The sequence below is a fragment of the Ursus maritimus genome, unplaced genomic scaffold (genome assembly GCF_017311325.1).
Source record: "Ursus maritimus isolate PB19 unplaced genomic scaffold, ASM1731132v1 scaffold_36, whole genome shotgun sequence".
In the NCBI taxonomy this organism is placed as follows: Eukaryota; Metazoa; Chordata; class Mammalia; order Carnivora; family Ursidae; genus Ursus; species Ursus maritimus.
Genome location: NW_024426230.1, coordinates 8527226 through 8554146, shown reverse-complemented (window position 1 = coordinate 8554146; position 26921 = coordinate 8527226). Strand labels below are relative to the sequence as shown.

Sequence of the window (26921 nt, the reverse complement as noted above, 5' to 3'; positions counted from 1 at the left end):
TCCTATGGTGTCCTATACTTGGGCATCAAGATGGATATTTTTGGGGTGGGAGGTGAAAGGCACACAATGTATAGACCTGAAGTGAGGTACTTTCAGACAGCCCCTGTGTGACATTGGTTAGAGCCCATGCAGAGCTGATGGCTGGAATGAGAGATGAGTGAGGCTAAAGGGTGTGGAGAGGTCATGTGGGACTTTCGATGCATGGGGATGGAGGTGGGGAGCTGAGCCTTCTGTACTCAGGCAGCTATTTCAGTGATTCCCTTATTGACTGATGCTAGGACATAATGGCAGGGAACCAAGAAAGTGCAGGATTCTTTCCAAATTTTGATATCCTAAATTCTTAAGAGAATATAAACTGATCCCTCTAATCTTTTAAGCCAATACATGTCAAAGTTTTATTTCTCAAGAGAGTGCATGCCTCAAAGGTGTATTTGAAGTAATATTTAGAAATTCAGTTTCACAGTTGTCTTCCATTAGATATATATAGAAAATACAATGGCTTTATATGTTTTTATTCATTTTATTCTTTCAACTTGATAATTTTTAATTTTTAAAAATGCAATACAGTATTTTTTGCTATAGTCACTGTGTTGTATATTGTGTGTACATGACATGTACATTTTTAATTTAAAAATATAAAATTTGATAGTATCAAACTCTAGATCTGAAAACTTGGCTTCTTTATGTTTGAGGGTTTGGGGGGGTCACATAATGCTGATCAGTTTCAAGTACAACAGTATTGTAGGTATTGGGACTTTAGTATAGGGCTAAGTTTCAACTGATGGTTATTTGAGATAAAGACAGGTCCATCATGGGGCGCTTGGGTGGCTCAGTCGTTAAGCGTCTGCCTTTGACCCAGGGCGTGATCCCAGGGTCCTGGGATTGAGCCCCGCATCAGGCTCCCTGCTCCACTGGGAAGCCTGCTTCTTCCTCTCCCACTCCCCCTGCTTGTGTTCCCTCTCTCGCTGGCTGTCTCTATCTCTGTCGAATAAATAAATAAAATCTTTAAAAAAAAAAAAAAAAAGAAAGAAAGAAAGTGCCTTACTGATGGACCTGTCTTTTTTTTTTTTTTTTTTTAAGATTTTATTTATTTATTCGACAGAGATAGAGACAGCCAGCGAGAGAGGGAACACAAGCAGGGGGAGTGGGAGAGGAAGAAGCAGGCTTCCCAGTGGAGCAGGGAGCCTGATGCGGGGCTCAATCCCAGGACCCTGGGATCACGCCCTGGGTCAAAGGCAGACGCTTAACGACTGAGCCACCCAAGCGCCCCATGATGGACCTGTCTTTATCTCAAATAACCATCAGTTGAAACTTAGCCCTATACTAAAGTCCCAATACCTACAATACTGTTGTACTTGAAACTGATCAGCATTATGTGACCCCCCCAAACCCTCAAACATAAAGAAGCCAAGTTTTCAGATCTAGAGTTTGATACTATCAAATTTTATATTTTTAAATTAAAAATGTACATGTCATGTACACACAATATACAACACAGTGACTATAGCAAAAAATACTGTATTGCATTTTTAAAAATTAAAAATTATCAAGTTGAAAGAATAAAATGAATAAAAACATATAAAGCCATTGTATTTTCTATATATATCTAATGGAAGACAACTGTGAAACTGAATTTCTAAATATTACTTCAAATACACCTTTGAGGCATGCACTCTCTTGAGAAATAAAACTTTGACATGTATTGGCTTAAAAGATTAGAGGGATCAGTTTATATTCTCTTAAGAATTTAGGATATCAAAATTTGGAAAGAATCCTGCACTTTCTTGGTTCCCTGCCATTATGTCCTAGCATCAGTCAATAAGGGAATCACTGAAATAGCTGCCTGAGTACAGAAGGCTCAGCTCCCCACCTCCATCCCCATGCATCGAAAGTCCCACATGACCTCTCCACACCCTTTAGCCTCACTCATCTCTCATTCCAGCCATCAGCTCTGCATGGGCTCTAACCAATGTCACACAGGGGCTGTCTGAAAGTACCTCACTTCAGGTCTATACATTGTGTGCCTTTCACCTCCCACCCCAAAAATATCCATCTTGATGCCCAAGTATAGGACACCATAGGACTCTTGTGGGACTCACTCATGCAGAATTCAGAAATGCAGGGGCGCCTGGGTGGCACAGCAGTTGAGCTTCTGCCTTCGGCTCAGGGCGTGATCCCGGCATTGTGGGATCGAGTCCCACATCAGGCTCCTCCGCTATGAGCCTGCTTCTTCCTCTCCCACTCCCCCTGCTTGTGTTCCCTCTCTCGCTGGCTGTCTCTATCTCTATTGAATAAATGGATAGAATCTTTAAAAAAAAAAAATTCAGAAATGCAGGTGAGTTCCCACCTACTGAGGTGAGCCTGTGGACAATGGGAGATGGATACAATCAGATAAACTCTTCCCCTTTCCTCCCATATACACAGTCCCGTGCAGTCAAGCAATCTGTCATGTACAAGTGACAGCCAGCCTGATAGCACAGTTTAATCACTTAGCTCTCCCTCTTTGCCTCCTTCCTCAGTCTGGGTTTGCACTTCTAATAAATTAGCAGTGCACAAGGCTCTGCTTTCTGGGAAACCCAGTTCGAGATACTCACTCTACCAAAATAAAAGAAAGTCTGTGGTTTATATACTGCAAGGGAGATCTCAAAGCCCATTAAACTGCAAGCTGGTATTTCTCCCTTCTTTTCCTTAACTGAAAGACCTCAGAGACAGCAGAATAAAATCAAAACCTTACTGTCACTGTTTCCTCACTCACCGCTTCTCCGAACCTATTACAATACCAATCTCCAGAAAAACAGTATCAAGTAAGATCTTTGTTTTAGTGTTCATGCACTGTTTTAGATTGGCAATGCAGATGGTTAGAGGAAAGAATGATGGTATACACTGACCTACTAGTTCCTTCTCTTTTTCCAGGTTGCTCAAAGTCCCAAAGCTGGGATTCTAAACACTGCCCCTTCCATCATGGCTCAAATTCAGGCTCTACAGGACTCCACCCCTCGAAAGTAAACACTGCCAAACATTTTGGAAAGTAATGTAAACATTCACATGTTAGAAATGCTGACATTTACGGTGGTAGAAAATAAAATTCACTTTCACTGAATAACAAAGCAAGCTTGTTGGAATTGGGAATGTAGAAGTAGACAGAAGGTGGGGATCAGGTCACACAGGGCTTTACAATATTGGTAATGTTACAAATGGTAGACTGGTAATGAGAACATTAAGGATTTTAAATGTAGTAAGTTCTCTCACTTTTCATGAAATGAAAATAAAATTTTAGGCTACAATTCCTAATAACTGGCAGGCTAGTGAAGTTTCCAAACTAATAAGTAGAAAAGGCTTATAACTAAATTACTAAGTCTCCCAATGAAACATCACTATTCTATTTTCCTCCAGGAATGATTGCTCTTTTAAAGAACAAATGGAATCACTGGGTCAATACCATAGACACTATGGAAGAAACCCTGTTCTGTGGTAATACTGCCAGAGCAGATCTATTTAATTTTTTTTTCAGTTTTTTTTCATTAAAATATACACAGCAAAATTTACCATCTTAACCATTTTTAAGCCTACAGTTCAGTGGTAGTAAATAGATTCATAATGCTGTCCAACTATCATGACCATCCATTTCCATAGCCTTTTTCATCTTGTAAAACCGAAACCTATTAAACAATATATCCCCATTCTCCCCTCCCCTCCAGGTCCTGGCAACCACCATTCTACTTTCTGTCCCTATGTTTCTGACTATCCTAAGTACCTCATCTAAGCAGAATCATACAGCATTTGTCTTTTTGTGACTGGCTTATTTCAACTTAGCATAATGTCTTCATGGTTCATCCACGTTGCCAGATATGTAAGACTTTCCTTATTTTTTTTTTACCATAATGAGATACCATTTTATGTCCTATTTGAAGATATGGCTCAATGGTGTCTCTTAGATACAATGAATAGAGCATAAGTTGATGCAAACATTTTGGAAAGTAATATAAACATTCACAAACTCATGACCTGGATATTACACCCTTCGGTTCAAAGCGAAAGGAAATTCTTGCTGATGTGCAATGGAAGACAATGTCCAAAATGTTCACAGCAGTCTTGTTCACAGTGGCAAAAACCTTGAGTAGAGGGAGATGGGGATAGAATGGTGGTATGGCATGAAGAATGACAGTCCTCCAAAGACGTCCACATCCTAATCCCTGGAACTATATTAGTGGTTTATTATAAAAGAATGTAACTCAGATTATTGGTAAGCTCTCAGTGCTGCAGGGCAGGGAAAGGAAGAGATGTGGGTGGTGGAAAATTAAATTAAATTAAATTAAATTAAATTAAAAGGCTATAACTTAGAAACAGCCAGGTGGATGAGATGCATAGGACAAGATTTGAGGAAAAACAGAAAGTTTCCATGACCTCTCCAAGCGTATCACTCTCCCTAAATCATCTGTTCACCAACCAGGAAGCTCCTGCCTTCCTTTTTAAGACTGAATAACATTCCATTGTATGTGTATACCACATTTTGCTTATCTATTCATCTGACGATAGACACTGGATAGCTTCCACATAATGGAATAATGAATAGTGAATTCATAATAATAGCAGTGAATAATGCTACTATGAACATGGGTGTACAATATTTATCCAATTTTGACAACAATATCTCATTTCAATCCATTACCCTGTATTCACACCACATACACAAAATCTAGAGTAGAAATCCAGAAGGAAAGTGAAAAAGATGACTTTTTTTTTTTTTGTAACATGTCCAATTTCTTCTAGGTTAGCCTCATCAAATCTAGACTATCAAAACTTTTCATGCCTCTTAGTATAGTGTTATTTTTTATGGCTTTTGGTCTTTTCCTATAGAGTCTCCAACTCACATGTGAATATTTTCCACATCTTCCACCTGCAATATTTTATCTTATTTTATTTTGTTTTGTTTTAAGATTTTATTTATTTGCGGGGTGCCTGGGTGGCACAGCAGTTAAGCGTCTACCTTCAGCTCAGGGTGTGATCCCGGTGTTATAGGATCGAGCCCCACATCAGGCTCCTCCGCTATGAGCCTGCTTCTTCCTCTCCCACTCCCCCTGCTTGTGTTCCTTCTCTCGCTGGCTGTCTCTGTCTCTGTCGAATAAATAAATAAAATCTTTAAAAAAAAAAAAGATTTTATTTATTTGAGAGAGATAGACAGCAAGAGAGACCACAAGGGAGAGGGAGAAACAGACTCCCCACTGAGCAGGGAGCCTGACATGGAGCTCAATCCCAGGACCCTGGGATCACTATCCGAGCCAAAGGCAGATGCTTAACCAACTGATCCACACAGGCACCCCCATCTTCCACCTTCAAAACTCATTTTACATCCTGCTTTCACCAAACTACGTTCCTAAATGCTTTACTTTCTGTTAACCTAAAAAAAAAAAGAAAAAAGGAAAAAAAGAAAGAAAGAAGTGATGACATTTACAGTATATGAATTATATCTTAATCAAAAATAAAGCTCTGTTCTCATGTAAAAAAAGGAAAAGAAAAAAATGAAATATGTTTTGTTAAAGTACCCCTAAAAGGTTTCTAAAGTACCTAGTAAACAATATTAAAGTAACTATGGGGGCCCCTGGGTGGCTCAGTCGTTAAGCATCTGCCTTTGGCTCAGGGCATGATCCCAGAGTCCTGGGATCGAGCCCCACATCAGGCTCATCCACTGGGAGCCTGCTTCTTCCTCTCCTGCTCCCCTGCCTGTGTTCCCTCTCTCAATGGCTGTCTCTCTCTGTGTCAAATAAATAAATAAAATCTTAAAAAAAAAAAAAAAAGTAACTATGAATCAGCAATAATGAAGTCTATTTTAAAAAGCAAAAATTTGCAAGGCACATAAATAAAAATAGAGTATTAAAAATAGAATTGCAAGTTAATCCTCCCACTACCTAACAATAGCAAGTTCTTTTAATTTCTGTCATCTGAAGATTGGTACATTTGCCAATAATTTTCAAAAATATTGGGAATGATCAGAAGATTAGGAAATAAGAAAAAAAGTTGTGTTTTAACCTGGAATTAGACTGGAAAAGAGAAATGTGAAGTAGAAACAGCCCTAAAAGATATGGCCACATTACAAATGTACCACACGACTAGTCTACGTATCTTAAGGAGAGCTCTCTGATATAATTCAAAAAGTGAAAGAGACATAGAAGAACACACATTTGTCTTGAGACAGGTGCTAATAATAAACACAAAGATTTATGGCCTGCTGAAAACAAATCTTTCACAGTTTTTCTTTATTGCTAATTAGGTAATTTCATATTGCATTGTTTTCTGCAATAGCGAGTACAACAGGACAAATTAACATGTTAAAATACAGAAATGTCAAAATGACGCCAATTAGTACAATGGTGGCAGGTTTTTGTTTGTTTGGTTGGTTTTTTTTGAAAGATTTTATTTATTTATTTGACACAGAGAGAGACAGCCAGCGAGAGAGGGAACACAAGCAGGGGGAGTGGGAGAGGAAGAAGCAGGCTCCCAGCAGAGCAGGGAGCCCGATGCGGAACTTGATCCCAGAACCCTGGGATCACGCCCTGAGCCAAAGGCAGATGCTTAACGACTGAGCCACCCAGGCGCCCCTGGTGGCAGGTTTATCTAAGATGCAACAAATAATTTATAAGTTGGGCCTTTAAGAATCCACATTCTTTTAAGTGATTGCCTTAATCGTTCAGTCTATTTCTTGGGTGACTTAAGATCAGCTTGTCAACACAAAAGAAGTATTCTTTTAAGGCTTTCCAAAATTTCCAGTATCTCATCTTTACCAGAAAGCCTATTTAACGGCAGCCAATTTGCAAACATCAAATTTAAGATTACAGTTTCAGTAAAACAAGAAGAAAGAAATCAAAGTTCACTTCAAGTATTTATGTTGGCATAGACTGAACAGACTACTTAAGAAAAAATTGACACCAAGGGCTCCACTTTGCCATCACTCATGTGCTGCATGCACCAGTTTTCACATTACTTTAATAAAGAGACAGACATAATAAGTCTATCATTTAAAGTACGCAAATTCATTACTCCTTCCTTGTGAAGTTGACATCTTGGCGTATGTCACATATTTGCAAACTAAGTATGCATTCCACTGAAAGGACAAAGAACAAAGCAGCTAGAATAACTTAGCTTTTTAAGTTTATATTTTCATCAAACAAGAAAACTAAGTGGGTGCTTACAATATACAACTGCTAGGGTCAATTTTATCATCACTACATCTTCAAATTTCCCACAATTATTCAGAACTTAACATTGTAATTGACTCCAACAACTAAAGCACAGACAAAAGCACATTAAATAGCAGACAATGCCTAATTAACTAACATTTAATGACAACAACAAAAAAATAGTTCTATTATTTACATAGATAATCCAACAAAAACCCTACAGTAAATAGCCATTTTGTTCTAGTTCTATGGAAAAGAGAAAGCCCACTAAGAAATGAAAAGAAATTCTTCAATAATATACTCTAATTATAATTTGAAATACAATTTTCTTTAAAGATTTATTTATTTGAGAGAGAGTGGGTGCATGAGCACAGGCAGGGGGAGGGGCTGAGGGGGAGAGAGAGAGAAAGAGAGAGAGGAAGAGAGAGAGAAAATCTTCAGGTCGACTCCCTACTGAGGACATGGCCAATGCGCAGGGCTCCATCCCAGGATTCTCAGATTACGACCTGAGCCTAAATCAAAAGTCAGCTGCTTAACCAACTGAGCCACCCAGGCACCCCTATAATTTGAAATAAATTCTAATAAATTAATTTCATTCACTTAAAACCATTTTTCAGGAAATTACAAGTTTTCCCAATACTTCTATTTTTTTTTGTTTAGTTTTTTTTTTTTTTTTTAAGTAGTCTCCAAAGCCCGACGTGGAGCTTGATTCTCTACCAACTGAACCAGCCAGGCACCCCTTTCCAATACTTCACTCTGTGATCACAGCATTTCCTTATTCTTAATGCTTTATATTTGATAGCTCTGCAAGAAAGTATAATAACAAGCATAGTAAATATTAAAGATTTACTCAAAAAAATTACTGTCCTATTGATAGCAGTGAAGGCTGGCAAAAGGAATTAATGTTTTGAGGGGTTTTTTAAAATACCTTAAGATAAATATGACAAAAATCTGATTAGAAAAAGTAATTTTCATGTCCTCTAACACAAATACATACTTTCTATTCAAATACTTCCATACATCCACACATTTAAATGTAAAGAGATAATGATCACTGACTATGTGCCAGACACTATGTCAAATGCATTACACTTAATAGCAATTTCTAATTGAGTGATTTTTCACAGCAATTGTTAACCTTATTTTACATATGGGGCAGAGGTAAGGTACAAAGAGGTTAAACAATTCACCTAAAGCCACACAAAGACAGAGCTAGGATTCAAACCTAGACAGTTTGGCTCCACATCTGATTTCAGAATTACTATACTACACTGTGTAGAAGGTACACATGGTACATGGCACAATGCCTGATACTCAGGAGGTAATTAAAAAAAACGCATAACTATTGTAACTATCTTTTTTTTACTTACTCTGTGATAATTCTGGATTTCCTTTCAGATTCATCATCTTCGGAATTGAAGGGCCATACACATCCACATCTAGCAAGCCAACGGCCTTTGACTGTAAGGACACAGAATTTACTATAAGATTATTTCCACTCTTTGTCAAAGATAACACACATAGCAATATTAAATCTGGCTATAAAAAAGAAAATTCGCAAAAAATTCCAAACTCCTAATCTAAACTTTCAAAGCAAAAAGTAAGGTAAAAGATCGTAAGCTACTTAAATACTTTTTGTTGGTTTACTAATTTCTTCTAGATAACTAAGGAAAGAAACTCCCTGTAAACGCTTTACACATTGCAGTTCAGATCTCCCATATAGTCTCAAACAGACTTTTTTGATCTGAAGACTAACAAACTACACACAGACAACATTAAAATGACTTACAATGGCAAACAAAACCACAGGAAGATGGAGCATCAACCTTTGGAAAGCCCACCTAACTCAAGTAAGAATACAAAATGAAGGAAAAAAAATCATGGGAATAAGACTATAATAAAGCAAGTGACAAATTCTGACACAGACCTGTCGTGGAAATGCTAATAAGGACAGTGGCAGACATAATACAGAGATAACCTCTTACATGGAAGTCACAGTTAAACACCCTATGTCTTTTGGAGAATTCATAAACAACTAAAACTGTTTTTCACTGATGACCCATCTACCTACCAAGGGCAGAATATCCTTATCGTCCTCTTTACTAGTTGCCAGTTCATCAGCAACATAGCCAAGTAAAGGGAAACAAAATTCACTATTCCCAAGTATGCCTTTTTTTTTTTCTTCTCCCCCACTCCTACTTCTCCTTTGATAGATTAAATCAATCTGTTACTGGTTTTTCCATATACAAGCAAACAGAATGCAAATACTAACTATATGCCTTTGAGTTATGTTTCACCAAGACTTAGAATTCTCCTCCCTCTCTCCCTGTATCCTGGCAAGATAAAATTCTTAACCTTTCAAAAAGCCTTTTTTTAATTAAATAATCCCCCACCTTCCACGTTATCTACCTATTTCCAGACACAAAATTACTTTTTAAACCTTGCTGTCTGGTTCCTATTAATACATAAAATAAGGTACATTCAACATTTATGTCCCTAACTTCATACTAAAACTGCAGTTCTAAGAAAACTATTTAATGTCCCTGTGTGACTCACAGAGCCTGGAGGACTAGGGATTAAAATCTGCCACTACCAAAATCTCAGCTTACTGCAAAATAAATGAGAAAATAGGACGAATACTTTACCTTTAATACAAAGGTAGCACATAAAATTTAGGTTTAATTCATTTAAGTATTAGCTTTAGAAAGGTTGGAACTTTCAATGAAAAATTCTGACCCGTTCTGAACTCCTTTTTAAACCACAAACAAACTAATTTAGTTAAACTAAACTAAACTAAACCAGAATTAAATTTACTATGGATAAAAAGATTTTCAGGGGTGCCTGGGTGGCTCAGTCGGATAAGTGTCTATCTTCGGCTCAGGTCCCAGGATCGAGCCCCACATCAGGCTCCCTGCTCAGTAGGGAGTCTGCTTCTCCCTCCCTCTCCCCTGGCTCTGTCTCTCTCTCACTCGCTCTCTCGCTCTCTCTCAAATAAATACATAAATAAGTCTTTTAAAAAAGAGATTTTCAAATAAGGGAGACTAAAACCTTAAGAAATGTGGATAATTGTTAATACTATTATCTAAGAGTCTGCTAACACTATAACTATTATTAGATAAAGAAGCTGAGGGACTCCATTCTAGAAAGGCTCTGTTTTTCTGGTAGGCCCCATTTATTCATGACCCATATTTGCCTCTGAATAAGCCAAAGAAGCTATGTTTCCACTTTAAGAAGCAAGCAAAAAAGCTAATCATTCTCTGAGCTTTGTCCTAGGCTCCAAATACCTGATATAACATCTGAGAAGAGCAGGATACCAAATGTGTTCCAGGACACTCGCTTTGAACAAACCTCGGCTGACACAGGCATTAATACTGCTACCTTCAGTAATTCATGAAATAACACCTATTGCTCACCTGACACTCTCCTTTGATCGGACCCCACCCTGGACTCCCAAAGAAACATATGCCCTGGACCCCCTTCCAATATAAAACCCCTAGCCCCAAGCAAAAATGAGACTCATTCTCTTTTCCTTTCCAAATTTCCCAGACAGACCATCTATTATTCTCTGTCATTCATGCTATTCAATAAACTCTTTCATTTTTTCTAACTCATGTTTGATTTCTATCCTGCACAAAGCCAAGGACTCTCTGGGCTGGTCCTGTAGAGAACCCCCACTCTGGATCCTTGGACCCAGGCTGCCTACATTAATATCATCCTAGAATTTCAACTCTTTTCCATATCTTTTCTCATGATGCCTACAAAAATTAAAAACTACCACAAAATAATAAATGTCAATAAAAACAGAAACTATTCTAAGATATTTTTTTGCTTTGTTATTTATATTAATGTTGGTTTTATAATAACTTGAAAAGGTTAGGTTCCAGGTTTCAAACTAATCTCCTAAAAATAAAGTTAAGTAAAATAACTTAGCTTTTAAGTTTGTTTTCATGAAACAAGAAAACAACTAAGTGACCCTGCTAGGGTCAATTTTTTCATCACTCGATCTTTAAGTTTCCTTCAAAATGTTAAGGAGAATCTATCTATCATCATTTGTCCTGTGTCCTAGAAGAAAACCATACCTATCTAAAGGTGAACTCTTGGCATCAGGGTTCAAGACAAAACTCAAGATCTGTCCTAAAATTTGCTGTGGTAAAAAAAAGACTTTGCACATACCTAGATGGCTACTACTATACATGATCACATAAGAATAAAGGGGGCAGCCACTTGCACACGCGCACGCTCTCTCTAAAAAATAAATAAATAAATAAAGGGAGAGAGATTACAAGATTTTAGAGTTCCTTTGTTTCCTAGAAAACAGAACTAAAGATAAGAGAGAATCTTCTATGTGTTAGCTTCTCTGCATACTCTCCCTAGTAGTAGCAGCTACTCACTGACCTAAATTTAGTACCAAGGCTTATATATATCAAAAAGGAAACAGAGAGGAAGGTATGAAGTTCAGGAAGAATAGAGGACATGAGGGACAGGGAAGGAGGGAGGGAGGAAAAGATGGAGTGACGTTAATCAGCAATGTCATATTAAGAACATGGATAAACTAGGCCTCTATAGCCAGCTCTGTGGACAAATCAGAATTTAGAGATTTTTAGAAAATTTTAGAAAGAAAAAAAAAAGAAAAGAAAATTTTTAGAAACCATGCCATCCTGAATTACCCAAATAAACACCTAAACTTTCCCTAATTATACCTCATCATTGTTTGAATTTCTTCTTGATGCCAAGCACCCTAAACATTTTATTTACATTTCCCATTGACTCCTCATAGCAATCCTGCAAGGTGGTATTATGCCTGCCTGTGGATGAGAAAGCTGGAAACTAACACTCAAAATTATATATGTATATCTATATGATACCTACTATATATATATATATATATATGTATATATATATATATATATTCTATCTTAAAATGTATTCTTTCTTAGAATGAAGCAGAATGAGAAATTAAACACAAAAATACTAACTTCATAAACCTCCACCAGAACTTTAACATGATCTGACTACAAAAAACTTAGTCATACAGCAGGGGTCAGCATGCTTTTCCCTTAAGGGCCAAACAGTACTATTCTAGGCATTGTGAATCATACGACCCACAACTACTCAGGACGACTTCTGTGCCACGAAAGCACAGACAATATATGTCCATGAATGAGTATGGCTGCATTAAAATAAAACTTTATTTACAAAAACAGTCAGGGTTTGGTCCACAGATCACAGTTTGCCAACTTGAATTTAGAGAATAAACTTTTTCATGACCAAGTTATTCAATCACCCAACAATCTAATTTTGGTTTTGCCAAGAGCAGGTAAGACATAGTCATCTCTTTTAGTGTCAGAGGAGCTATCTCATTAAAGATTTACTTCCATATCCTTAATTGGGTAGTTTTTTAAAAACAATAAAGAGCACACTTTTCATGCTGTTTCACTGGAACTAAGCATGTCTTAAATATCATGAATAAAATTGGTGTCCATTAAACAAAAACACTAAGCTTATATTAATTAAAACGTATTGTACTTAGAGTTGTCATAGCTCCTGGACCAGTAAAATTACCATAGCTACAAAAATTAGCTTAAACATATTTTCAACTCAAGAATTCAATAATGCTCAAAAAGTACCAAATAAACCTCATTTGTTTTTCATAATTTACTCCATTATTTTTAAATAGGCTCCTATTATAGGTGTATAAATAGTCTTTTAATTTAAATTTTCAAAGACAGTTTTTATACTGTAGGAACATAAATGAGCAAGATAGAAGGCTATAAATAAATATATGCAGCTGGGTGTCTAACTAGCTAAGTTTTATGAATCCCTTCTACCTTATTCCTCCTGAAATACTTATATTTAGTCAAGAAAGCTCCAATTAAGACTTCTGCTATATTTAATTTCAGCCAGGCTTAAAAGAATATTCACTACAAAAGCCTCATCAAATACAGAACAGATAAGATGATTATTAGCAAAAAATAACTATAAACTTACTATTTTTATGTATGATTCCCGAATCTTTAACATCATCATAAATGTAACCTAATATGTTGGTACCTAACATATACTCTTTTTCTGACTCTCCTAAGTTCTCGAAGTCTAGCAGATGACATAAAACAAGAGAGATCAAACCCCAAAATACTATTTAGATTTTGGGATTTATTTCTTTATAATTCATATTACCCTATAAAAGCTAAAGGTGGCAGATTTACTCAGAGTGCTTATACTGTTTCATTACTACTGCATGAAAGCTGCAATGTGAGAGCCTACAAGTCCTGCTTTCCTGTGTTGGGTTTCAAAGGCACCAACAACAGTTTTGATACTGCTTTGTTCTTTCAGCAGTATTTATATTAAAGATCATAAAATTTCATGGCATGTTCCTTTTATCCACGTCATCTGGTAATAGATCCCACACACACACACACACACACACACACACACACACACACACAAAATTTAGAAGGATCTCACCCAATTATTTCTAAGCAAACATTCATTTAAGACTAAGACCCGCCTAAAGGTTATCCTTTCTAGAGAAGTATCCGGTTAAGAATCCCATGATTCCCTGCACATTACAGTTCACTTAATCTTGGACTAGCATTTGGGATTTAGAGTTGAGTCAAGGCTCTTTCTTCTCCTTTTGCTTTGCTTTAAGTCAAGCTGCCACTCATATGAATTTCAATCTCTGGGTAGCGAAAAATATGTTTCTATTAACTAAGATTAAATAAGAATCTGATTGGGACAAGAACTAATGGATAAACAAGGTGACAAGAAAACAATTTCCTACTATTTATCAAAGGACTGTCCATATCTTGAAGTTCAGCAAAGAAAGGAACAAGGGCAACATAAAGGTAAAAGTACACCTGGCTGTAAGGAGCACAAACAGAGATACGTTCATGAAAAATATAAAAGAATCCCAAATGATTGGGGCGCCTGGGTGGCACAGTCGTTAAGCATCTGCCTTTGGCTCAGGGCGTGATCCCAGCATTCTGGGATCGAGCCCCACATCGGGCTCCTCTGCTAGGAGCCTGCTTCTTCCTCTTCCACTCCCCCTGCTTGTGTTCCCTCTCTCGCTGGCTGTCTCTGTCAAATAAATAAATAAAATCTTAAAAAAAAAAAAATCCCAAATGATTAATTACTTGCAAAAGAGCTAGGGGAAAGAGCAATAATAGAGAGAGAAATAATAGATTTCAAACTAAAGACTGTGTTAGGTCAAAAAGAAATTTAAGAGATCATCTTAGTCTTTTGTCTACTTTTTAGTAATGAAATAGATCCAGAGATAATACCACAGCTGGGCCTAGGATCCAAATCTCTCTCCAACACACAATAAAGCCTAAATATTAACAATCACCAGACACTCCCCTTTATTTCTCTCATTTCATCCTCTACTCTTCTCCCCCTTTTCACTCCGCTCCACAGACACTGTCCCCTTGCAGTGTCTTAAACACACCAGACATGCACTAGCCTTCTGCAGTTGTTCCTTCAGCCTAGAATCCTGTTCCCCCAGATATTCACCTGGTTCTCTCCATTACTTCCTTCAAGTCTTGACTCAAACACTGTGTAGTAAGGCCTTCACTGGTCACCCTATCTAAAATGCAATTACCAAAAAAAGGAGTCCAAGATGGCGGAGGAGGAGGAGACCTAAAGTTTGGCTGGTCCCAGGAATTCAGCTAGAGAGCTACCAAACCATTCTGAATACATATAAACACAACTGGAGAACGAAGAAAAGAGTAGCAGAAACACTATGAACAGAAAAGCGACCACTTTCTGCAAGGAGGAGAAAAGATGGTGGAGGAATAGGGGACCCCTTTTTCAGCTGGTCCCCTGAGTTGAGCTGGATATCTACCAGACCATCCTGAACACCCACGAAATCAGCCTGAGACACAGGAAGATACATCTGGATCTCTATAAACAAACATCTCCAGTACTGAATACTGAGGTACGAAGCAGGGAGCCCTAAATCTGCGCAAAGATATCAGAAGATAAACAGAAGGGGGAGGGAGCCGCCGCGCTCAGGCACCGGGAAGTAGTAGCCACCTGCACTGGGGAGCAGGCCGGACTCTTGGACCCGCACCCGCGAGACAGCAGACTGAAACCCTGAGCCTGGGAACGCGCGTGCGACCAGACTGAAAACCGGAGCTCCAGAGCGCTCACTGGAACCGTACTGAAACCAGGAGCTCGGGAGCGTGTTTGCAACCAGACTGAAACCGGCGGTCCGGAGCGCACGCGAACCATACTGAAACAGAGAGCTCAGGAGCATGCGCAGGAACCGGGGGAGGCTGGAGGTGTTAGAAGCACAAAGGACAGAGACGTGCTAGCCCTGGAAGTGAGGGCTGGAAGAGTGGCTGTGGGGCGCACAAACTTTGACGCTACAGGGCTTTTGGCAGCACCAACAGAAACAGAGTTAAAGTGGCCAGGAGAGCTCAGTGGAGAGCAGACTGCGATTTCTCTGTTCTGACAGAGAGGCTGGGTTACGGCCACTGCTACTCTGACTCTCAGAAGAGTCACAGAAAACCTCCAGGGAAAGCCACCAGAGAACAAAAGCCCGGAAATACCGGCTCACATTGTACCCATCCCCATCCCTCCTTGCAGGGGACGGGACAACTCTACCCAAACAGGGTTGCCTGAGTATCAGCACGGCAGGCCCCTCCCCCAGAAGGCAGGCTGAAAAATCAAAAAGCCCACATCCTTAAGGTCCCTATAAAACAAGTGCACACTGCCTGGGTCCTAGTCAATAATTTGGGCTCTTGGCATCCCCGCAACCTCTCCTCAGCAGAATGACGAGGAGAAATCCACCCCAGCAAAGAAAAGATAATGAGTCTGTGGCCTCTGCCAAGAGGCCACAGAACTGATGGATATGGATATAACCAAATTGTCAGAAATGGAGTTGAGTAACAATGGTCAAGATAATGTGCAGACTTGAAAAAATATTAATGAAAATATTAACAAGAATATAGAATCTCTAAGGGCAGAAATGGGAGCAAATCTGGCAGAAATTAAAAATGCTATGAATCAAATGCAGTCTAAACTAGATGCTCTGATGGCCAGGGTAAATGAGGCTGGAGAATGAATTAGTGAATTGGAGGATGGGATGGTAGAAGAGAAAGTTAAAACAGAAACTGGGCTCAAAAAAAAATCCAATCTCAAAAATGTAGATTACGGGGGATTACTGACTCAATGAAATGTTCCAATGTCAGAATCATTGGCATCCCCAAGGGAGTGGAGAATGAGAGAGGTCTAGAAGAGATATTTGAACAAACTGTAGCTGAGAACTTCCCTAATCTGGCAAAGGAAACAAGCATTTGTGTCCAAGAGGCAGAGAGGACCCCCCTCAAGGTCAGTGACAACAGACCTATACCACGTCACGTCATAGTGCAAATCGCAAATATTAGATCCAAGGATACAGTATTGAAAGCAGCCAGGGGGAAGAAAATCCTTACGTACAGAGGGAGAAATATCAGAATAATGTCAGATTGTCTACAGAGACCTGGCAGGCTAGGAAGGGTTGGCAGGATATTTTCAAAGCTCTATCTGAGAAGAACATGCAACCAAGGATCCTTTATCCAGCAAGGCTGTCATTCAGAATTGATGGAGAGATAAGGACCTTCCAGGATCGGCAGAAACTGACCGAGTTCATAACCACCAAACCAGCCCTACAGGAGATATTAAGGGGGGTCCTATGAAAGTAAAAAGGCCCCAAGACTGATACAAAACAGAAATTTACAATCTATACAAAGACTTCACAGGCAACATGACATCATTAAAATCATATCTCTCAATAATCACTCTCAATGTGAATGGCCTAAATGCTCTCATAAAACGCCACAGGGTGGCAGATTGGATAAAAAGACATGACCCATCCATTTGCTGTCTACAAAAGACTCATTTTGTACCTAAAGATACACCCAGACTGAAAATGAAGGGATGGAAAACCATTTTTCATGCCAATGGAGCTCAAAAGAAAGTTGGGGTAGCAATTCTCATATCAGACGGATTAGATTTTAAACTAAAGACTGTAGTTAGAGATACAGAAGGACACTATATTATTCTTAAAGGATGTATCCAACAAGTGGATATGACAATTATAAATATCTATGCCCCCAACAGGGGAGCAGCTAGATACACAAGCCAACTCTTAACCAGAATAAAGAGACATATAGATAATAATACGTTAATAATAGGGAACCTCAACACTCCACTCTCAGCAATAGACAGATCACCTAAGCAGAAAATCAACAAAGAAACAAGAGCTTTGAATGACATACTGGACCAGATGGACCTCATAGATATACATAGAACACTACACCCCAGAACAACAGAATACTCACTCTTTTCGAATGCACATGGAACTTTCTCCAGAATAGACCATATACTTGGTCACGAAACAGGTTTCAACCGATACCAAAAGACTGAGATTATTCCCTGCATATTCTCAGACCACAATGCTTTGAAACTGGAACTCAGTCACAAGGAAAAATTTGGAAGAAACTGAAACACTTGGAAACTAAGAACCATCCTGCTCAAGAATGACTGGGTAAACCAGGAAATTAAAAATCAGTTTAAACAATTTTTGGAAACCAATGAGAATGAAAACACATCGGTCCAAAACCTATGGGACACTGCAAAGGCAGTCCTAAGGGGAAAATACATAGCCATCCAAGCCTCACTCAAAAGAACAGAAAAATCAAAAATGCAGTTTTTATATTCTCACCTCAAGAAGCTGGAGCTCGAACAGAAGAACAGGCCTAACCCATGCATGAGAAGGCAGGTGATCAAGATTAGATCAGAGATCAATGAATTAGAAACCAGGAGCACAGTAGAGCGGATCAACAGAACTAGAAACTGATTCTTTGAAAGAATAAATAAGATCAATAAGCCACTGGTCAGCCTTACTCAAAAGAATAGAGAAAGGACCCAAATTAATAAAATTATGAATGAAAGGGGAGAGATCACAACCACCACCAATGAAATAGGAAGGATCATTAGAAACTTTTATCAACAGCTTTATGCCAATAAATTAACCTGGAAAAATGGATGCCTTCCTGGAAACTTATAAACTACCAAGACTGAAACAGGAAGAAATTGATTATTTAACAGACCAATTAATTATGAAGAGATTGAAGCAGTGATCAAAAACCTCCCCAAAAACAAGAGTCCAGGGCCTGACGGATTCCCTGGGGAATTCAACCAAACATTCAAAGAAGAAATAATACCTATTCCCCTGAAGCTGTTTCAAAAAACAGAAACAGAAAGAAACTACTAAACTCATTCTGTGAGGCCAGTATTACCTTGATCCCCAAACCAGGCAAAGACCCCATCAAAAAGGAGAATTACAGACCAATTTCCCTGATGAATATGGACGCCAAAATTCTCAACAAGATCCTAGCTAATAGGATCCAACAGTACATTAAAAGGATTACCCATCAAGACCAAGTGGAATTCATCCCTGGGATGCAAGGGTGGTTCAACATTCGCAAATTGATCAGTATGATAGATTATATCAATAAGAAAAGAGTCAAGAACCATATGATCCTCTCAATAGATGCAGAAAAAGCATTTGACAAAATACAGCATCCTTTCCTGCTTAAAACCCTTCAGAGTGTAGGGATAGAGGGTACATTCCTCAATCTCATAAAAACCATCTATGAAAAGCCTACAGCAAATATTCTCAATGGGGAAAAGCTGGAAGCCTTTCCGTTAAGATCAGGAACACGACAAGAATGCCCACTCTCACCATTATTATTCAACATAGTACTAGAAGTCCTTGCAACAGCAATCAGACAACAAAAAGAGATAAAAGGTATTCAAACTGGCAAAGAAGAAGTCAAACTGTCTCTCTTCGCAGATGACAGATACTCTATATAGAAAACCCAAAAGACTCTACCCCCAAACTACTAGAACTTACAGAGTAATTCAGTAATGTGGCGGGATACAAAATCAATGCTCAGAAATCAGTTGCATTTCTATACACGAACAATGAGACTGCAGAAAGAGAAATTAGGGAATCCATTCCATTTACAACAGCACCAAAAAGCATACATTATCTCGGAATTAACCAGAGATGTAAAGGATCTATATTCTAGAAACTACAAATCACTCTTGAAAGACATTGAAGAAGACACAAAAAGATGGAAAAATATTCCATGCTCACGGATTAGAAGAATAAACATAGTTAAAATGTCTATGCTACCCAGAGCAATCTATACTTTCAATGCCATCCTGATCAAAATATCAATGATATTTTTCAAAGAGCTGGAACAAACAGCTCTTAAATTTGTGTGGAACCAGAAAAGGCCCTGAATCGCCAAGGAATTGTTGAAGAGGAAAAACAAAGCTGGGGGCATCACAATGCCGGATTTCAAGCTATACTACAAAGCTGTGATCACAAAGACAGCATGGTACTGGCACAAAAACAGGCACATAGACCAATGGAACAGAATAGAGAACCCAGAAATGGACCCTCGGCTCTTTGGGCAACTAATCTTTGACAAAACAGGAAAAACATCCAGTGGAAAAAAGACAGTCTCTTCAATAAATGGTGCTGGGAAAATTGGACAGCTACATGCAAAAGAATGAAACTTGACCACTCTGTCACACCATACACAAAGATAAACTCCAAATGGATGAAAGACCTCGATGTGAGGCAGGAATCCATCAAAATCCTAGAGGAGAACATAGGCTGCAACCTCCCTGACATCGGCCCCAGCAACTTTTTTCATGACCCATCTCCAAAGGCAAGAGAAACAAAAGATAAAATGAACTTGTGGGACTTCATCAAGATCAAAAGCTTCTGCAAAGCCAAAGAAACAGTCAAAAAAACTTCCGCAGCCCACGGAATGGGAGAAGATATTTGCAAATGACACTACAGATAAAAGACTGGTATCCAAGATCTACAAAGAACTTTTCAAACTCAATACACGAGAAACAAATAAACAAATCAAAAAATAGGCCGAAGATATAAACAGACATTTTTCCAATGAAGACATACAAATGGCTAACAGATACATGAAAAAACGTTCAAAATCATTAGCCATCAGGGAAATTCAAATCAAAACCACCTTGAGATACCACCTTACACCAGTTAGAATGGCAAAAATTGACAAGGCAGGAAACAACAAATGTTGGAGAGGATGTGGAGAAAGGGGATCCCTCCTACACTGTTGGTGGGAATGCAAGTTGGTACAGCCACTGTGTAAAACAGTATGGAGATCCCTTAAAAAGTTAAAAATTGAGCTACCCTATGATCCAGCAATTGCATTACTCGGTATTTACCCCAAAAATACAGACGTAGTGAAGAGAAGGGCCATATGCACCCCAATGTTCATAGCAGCATTGTCCACAATAGCTAAATTGTGGAAGGAGCCAAGATGCCCTTCAACAGATGACTGGATTAAGAAGATGTGGTCCAGGGACACCTGGGTAGCGCAGTCGTTAGGCGTCGGCCTTCGGCTCAGGGCGTGATCCCGGCATTCCGGGATCGAGTCCCACATTGGGCTCCTCCGCTGGTAGCCTGCTTCTTCCTCTCCCACTCCCCCTGCTTGTGTTCCCTCTCTCGCTGGCTATCTCTGTTAAATAAATAAAAAATCTTTAAAAAAAAAAAAAGAAGAAGAAGAAGATGTGGTCCATATATACAATGGAATATTACTCAGCCATCAGAAAGAACGATTACACAACATTGGCAGCAACATGGATGGGACTGGAGGAGATTATGCTAAGTGAAGTAAGTCAAGCAGAGAAAGACAATTATCATATGGTTTCACTCATTTATGGAACATAAGAAATACGAAGATCGGTAGGAGATGGAAGGGAAGACTGAAGGGGAGGTGAAGAGAAGGGGGAATGAACCATGAGAGACTATGGACTCTGGGAAACAAACTGAGGGCTTCAGAGGGGAGGGGGGTGGGGGATTGGGATAGGCCAGTGATAGGTATTAAGGAGGACACATATTGCATGGTGCGCTGGGTGTTATATGCAAATAATGAATCGCATCAAAAACTGGGATATACTGTATGGTGACTAATATAACAAAATAAAAATTATTATTAAAAAAAAATAAATAATAAAATGCAATTACCTCATTATCATACTGGATGTTTCCCATTCCCTTCGTACTTTTTCTTTTCTTTCTTTCTTCTTAGCACCTATACCAGACTTATTTGTCTTATTTATTGTACCTCCCCAATGGAATGTTAATTCCATTAGGGTAAGGATTTCTGTATGCTTTGTTCCACTGTACCTAGAACCTAGAACAGTAGGCAGTCATGGAGATACCATGTGCCACCCCAAGAAATTCTGATTCAGTAGGTGTAGGCTGGGGTCCAACAAACTGCATGGGTAACAATCTGAGGTATAGGATGACCACAATGTGAAAAACAGTAATATAGATAATACAGGAAAGAGTAAGACAAAAATTTGCTGTAAGGTCGCAAGCCTTGGAACCAGCAGGATCATGGTAATGGTAATTTATAGTAAGCAACAGTAACACTGAAGAGTTTAAAGTGTGTATATATACATAGATAGACATAGATATAAAAGAGTAGTTAACATTTTGCCATATGGGTGAATAGTCAGTCACATATTGCATGGGACATATATATACAAAAATTATTCATTGTTTATTTGAAATTCAAATTTAACTGAGTGGGTGTCCTATATTTTTATTTTCTAAATCTAGCAACCCTAGATTTTCTAAAGCCAGAAACCCTGGCATCTCTCATCAACAGTACAGTCAGAATGATTCAGTTGAAACATAAGTCTGATCACGCGTGCTCAAAACCCTCATTACGTCCCCACCTCTCCTCATTTCATGTAAAAACCAAAGTCCTCACAACAATTCACCAGACTCCACATAATCTAGCCAGTTCCCCACCCTGCCCCTCCCAATCCTGTTAATTTCATCACTTATTACTCCCTCCACTTCTTAGTCCAGGAGCCAACTGTGTTTTTACTATTCCTTGAAGAGAAAGCTAGGCATGCCCCCACCCATTAGTCCTTAAACTGACTGTTCCTTTTGCCCAACATACTCTTCCCTCAGATAGTCACAAGTCCATTCTCTCAACTCCTTTAAATCTCTGCTCAAATACCATATTTTCAATGCAGCCTACCCTAAATCCACCTTCACCCTCAAGCACTACCCCAATCCCAGATCATTTTTATCACTTTCTACCTCTTGAGCTTATTTATGATGGTTATTATCTATTTACTGTAAACTCCATAAGGGTAGGGATATCCCTCAGTACCTAAAACAGTAAACATTAAATAAATATTTGTTCAGTGAATGGATGGGTGGATGAATGAACTAACAAATGAATGAACAAACCTCCATTTGTTCCTCGGTTACTATATGATCCCTAAGATCCCTCTTAAGCTTTAACATTCTATGATTTCATGAAAGTTCCTCTTCTATTACTTTTATACAAACATTTTAACTTGTAGGATCTAAAATTAGATGTGTATAAGACTAAAAATATTCTGGTGTTAAAAAAAGAGTCATATCCTTGCAACGTATTCCTAACCACCACTTTTCCCAATGAAAATCCATGTCATCTTCATTTTTCTATCAAACTCCAGAAAAACAGAACTTCCAGAAAGAAAATCTAGTGCAAAGAATGGCTATGGTGGACTACTATAAATAAATAAATATATATTTGTATTTATATATATAATAAAATTACACTAGATAAATCTTTGAAAACAAAAGCCATAAACATGGTATGAAACGGTTCATTAAAAAGAGGGCAACTTTTAAACCTGCTCATTAGCACAATAAGCTTTAACAGAGTTTCAAATATAAAAGGGCTGCACCAGACTTTTGTTGTGCTTTTTTTTGCCTTTCCAGAACAAGGTAAGTAACATATTCTGTAACAAGAAGCAATTCCACAGTTTCATCTAGTAACAGAGATGGCAAATCATGGGTAAAACAACTAAGATTAAGAAAAGAAAAACCTTAAATCCTCAGCCTGTATAACTCAAGAGGGGAGAAAGTATTAATGCCCTTAGTAAAGTCTTCAAATACAGAGAAAAATTAGCCTACTATCACCATGGTAATTTATAAAATGCAGAAAAAGACACTTCTAGACACTAACCCCTAAAAATAAGTCATCTTATTTGTGACATCAACCAGCCAGTTTTTTGCCAGAATCCAAACCTACAAACCTAGAAACCTAACCAAACAAGAACCTTTCCCAAACCAGATAAAGTACTGCAGCAAAAGCACTGAAAACCAACATCAATTCCTTTAGAATATTCTTAGCTTAACTGCAATGCAGGCAAAAGCATTTACAATTCTGAAAGCAGCTCTTCCAAAGAAAAGCAATACAGCAATCACAGGAATTGAATGTGAACAGAGCACTTGATCCACCCTTCAGACTCAAAATCATAGGAGCCAAGCAGCTGGTTATGAAAACCCTCTGCTCACTTCCTCTCAGTGGCCCTTCCAACACTGCCCTGCTGAGGATGAAGGGCTCTCCTTATTCCTCAAGGAGATGGGATGGGGGAAAATAGTTCACTGAGAAAAAAAAATTGAGAGAAGTAAAATGAACTGATGAGAACCAAGTTAGGGAGGAGGCAGGAGAATAATTAAGAAAAAAGGATAGATTGTTCAGTGAAAAAGATCTGGATAACTTCTTATTGGACAGAATCAGATCCAGGAATTCAAATGATACGCAGCAGTTATGGCACCAATATGTTATATGTGAAATGAAAGTAACGAAGAATATACCGAGTGTAAAATTAAGTGTTCTCTTTCTAACTCATAACCGAATTCAGCAACTTCCATGAACAAAGTGAGAGAATGAATTACTGGCAGCAAGCTGCATTTTCCCAAAAGAAATTTAAAAGGTAGGCCAAAGGGTACTGAGGAGGAAACACCCAGCCAATAGATTCTTTAGAACTATTCAAAACAAAATTGCTACTGCTTCTTAATTGGAAATCTCAAAGTATGTTGTACATAAAGCTTCCTGAAACCATGCAGAAAATAGAGAAGAAAAGCAATTTTAGGCTTTTGACCTATCTGAAGATTATCTTATAAAAGAGTATTTTTATTTTATCCTGTTGGGTGAGTGTGGTGTGTTGTGTCTGTGTGCCTGTGGAGGAAGGGGAAGAGAAACTAAGGAACAGGGGCGCCTGGGTGGCTCAGTCATTAAGCATCTGCCTTCGGCTCAGGGCGTGATCAAGTCCCACATGGGGCTCCTCCACTGGGAGCCTGCTTCTTCCTCTCCCACTCCCCCTGCTTGTGTTCCCTCTCTCACTGGCTGTCTGTCAAATAAATAAATAAAATTAAAAAAAAAAGAAACTAAGGAACAATTTTTAATAGAAGATTGGCTTTAAATAGCACGGAGGACTACAGGGAAAGGGAGGGAAACCTGAAGGGGGAGAAATCAGAGAGGGAGAACCATGAGAGACTATGGACCCCAGGAAACGAACCGAGGGTCTCAGAAGGGAGGGGGTGGGGCAAGGGGGTAACAGGGTGAAGGGTATTAAGGAGGGCACATGTTGTGATGTGCACTGGGTGTAACTAATCAATCATTGAACACTACATCAAAAACTAACGACGTACTGTACAGTGGTTAACTGAATATAATAAAAAAAGTAAAAAAAAAAAAGATTGGCTTTAGGATCAAGTTTTACACACTTCCTTCCACTCTGTTATACATTTTTTTTCTAAATTGTTTTATTTTTCATTTTAATATTTGATGCTAAGTTCTTTACTCAGTTCTCTGAATTATTCTTATAAAAGATACCACAGAGGCAGACACACATGTCTCAAGTCAGTTAATACTATTAATATGCATTAGTGGTTATCATTAGCAAACATCACTATTTCTATTTTCTATAAAATGTGTAAACCTTGGGGATTTAGATAATCTACTTAATCACAGATAGCATTCAGATCATGAGTGAAAAAAACAATAATGAAAAGCCCTCAAGGTACCATTATGATCATCACCTACAAAATGATGTTATAAATTATATAGATATGCTATACACTTACACATATTATATATTTAATTATATTAAATAGTATATTATATAACATATAATATAAAAGTTACAAATTAATTTGAATTAAATAGCTATTGCAATATACAATATATTTTTAATAATTTAAGCTATCTCTTGATGTGTTTTTATTTAAGATTCTTTTTTTTTTTTAAGATTTTTTTTATTTATTTGACAGAGATAGATAGAGACAGCCAGCGAGAGAGAGAACACAAGCAGGGGGAGTGGGAGAGGAAGAAGCAGGCTTCCAGCAGAGGAGCCTGATGTGGGGCTCGACCCCAGAACGCTGGGATCACACCCTGAGCCAAAGGCAGACGCTTAACAACTGAGCCACCCAGGTGCCCCTTTTTTTTAAAAGATTCTATTTATTTATCTGGGTGGGGGGGAATACAGAGGAAGAGTGAGAGGGAGAAGCAGACTCCCCGCTGAGCAGAGAACCCAACACAGGACTCGATCCCAGGACCCTGAGTTTATGACCTGAGCAGAAGGAAAACGCTTAACTGACTGAGCCACCCAGATGCCCCTTGATGCGATATTTTAAAGATCAATAAGAGATTTTTTTCAAAACATTAACACCCTACTCAAAATTCAAAAATGGTTACTTTATTAATTCTATTGCCAAGCAGCAAAAAATGTTTTTCCCTTAAATGAAAATCAACATTAGTTAATACCATATCAATCTGATAAGTGATTACTATTTTTAGGATTTTTTTTAAATAACTAACATATTAAAGTCATAGTAGAATACATGAAGAAGCAGTCTAGGATTTGCAACACTAAATAAATGGGTGATTGATTATAGATAAATTGCTAACCTCAGCGAACTTCAGTTTATTACCTGTAAAATAAAGACCAAGAAGACATCAACCTTACAGGAATTTTGTGAAATTATTGAGCAACGTAAATTCGTGAAATTTAAAGAACAGCTAACAGTTATATAGTACTACAGGCCAGGCACTTTCTAGAGACCTTATGTATGTTAACTTATTTAATCCTCAGAACCTTTTGAAGTAGGTGTATAATAATCCTCAATGAAGAAACCCAGGCACAGAAAGTAGTAATTTGCCTAAAGTCAGGCAGCTTCAAGTGCAGAACTGGGACACAAACTCAGGCAGCGCGCCTTCAGAGTCCACAGGTAATACTACAACATGCTGCCTCTGTCCAATGAAACAAATTAGTCAAATTCCTAGCGCAAAGTAAGTTCCCAATGTTAGTGCCTTCCCTCCCTTCCACCAAGACCCCCTATGCACTGAAACTGGAAAAATAAGCATTCATTTTTCAGCAAGGAGTTATTTCCCACATAAGACAACCATCTAAAATAACAATCTCATTATTAATCCGGGCAACTACATAAGCTTTGAGAATAACAAAATGATCCTTAATGTGCACTTAGTACTTTCATCTGAATTGATACTGTTTTTTATTTTATAACAGCAAGAACTATGTCTAGTTTAAGGTTTTATATGAGAACACTGTGAAAAACAGCCTCTACTAATATTAAGTACTATATTTCACAGAAATTCGATTTAGGGTTTTTGGTATATTAGCTGATTTTTGAGTTATATACTTACATAGATTGCACAGAACAGATGCAGCCAAAAATGCAGTGAAGAAAACAAACAAAGACTCCAGGAAACAAACTGAGGGTTACAGAAGGGAGGGGCGTGGGAGGATGGGGTAACAGGGTGACGGGTATTAAGGAGGGCACATGTGGTGATGAGCACTGGGTGTTACACGCAACTAATGAATCGT

The 26921-nt window shown here is 38.3% G+C and overlaps 1 protein-coding gene across 9 annotated transcripts in view; it reads right to left on the bottom strand.

The window, feature by feature from the left end:
• Nucleotides 1-26921, bottom strand: part of NUBPL (nucleotide binding protein like) — a 290856-nt gene that overhangs the window by 227002 nt on the left and 36933 nt on the right. For all 9 annotated transcript variants that reach the window (XM_040620816.1, XM_008710413.2, XM_040620813.1 and 6 more), the window contains exon 4: nucleotides 8546-8636. In XM_040620816.1, coding sequence (XP_040476750.1) covers nucleotides 8546-8636 — 91 coding nt within the window. The remainder of the gene's footprint in view (nucleotides 1-8545; nucleotides 8637-26921) is intronic.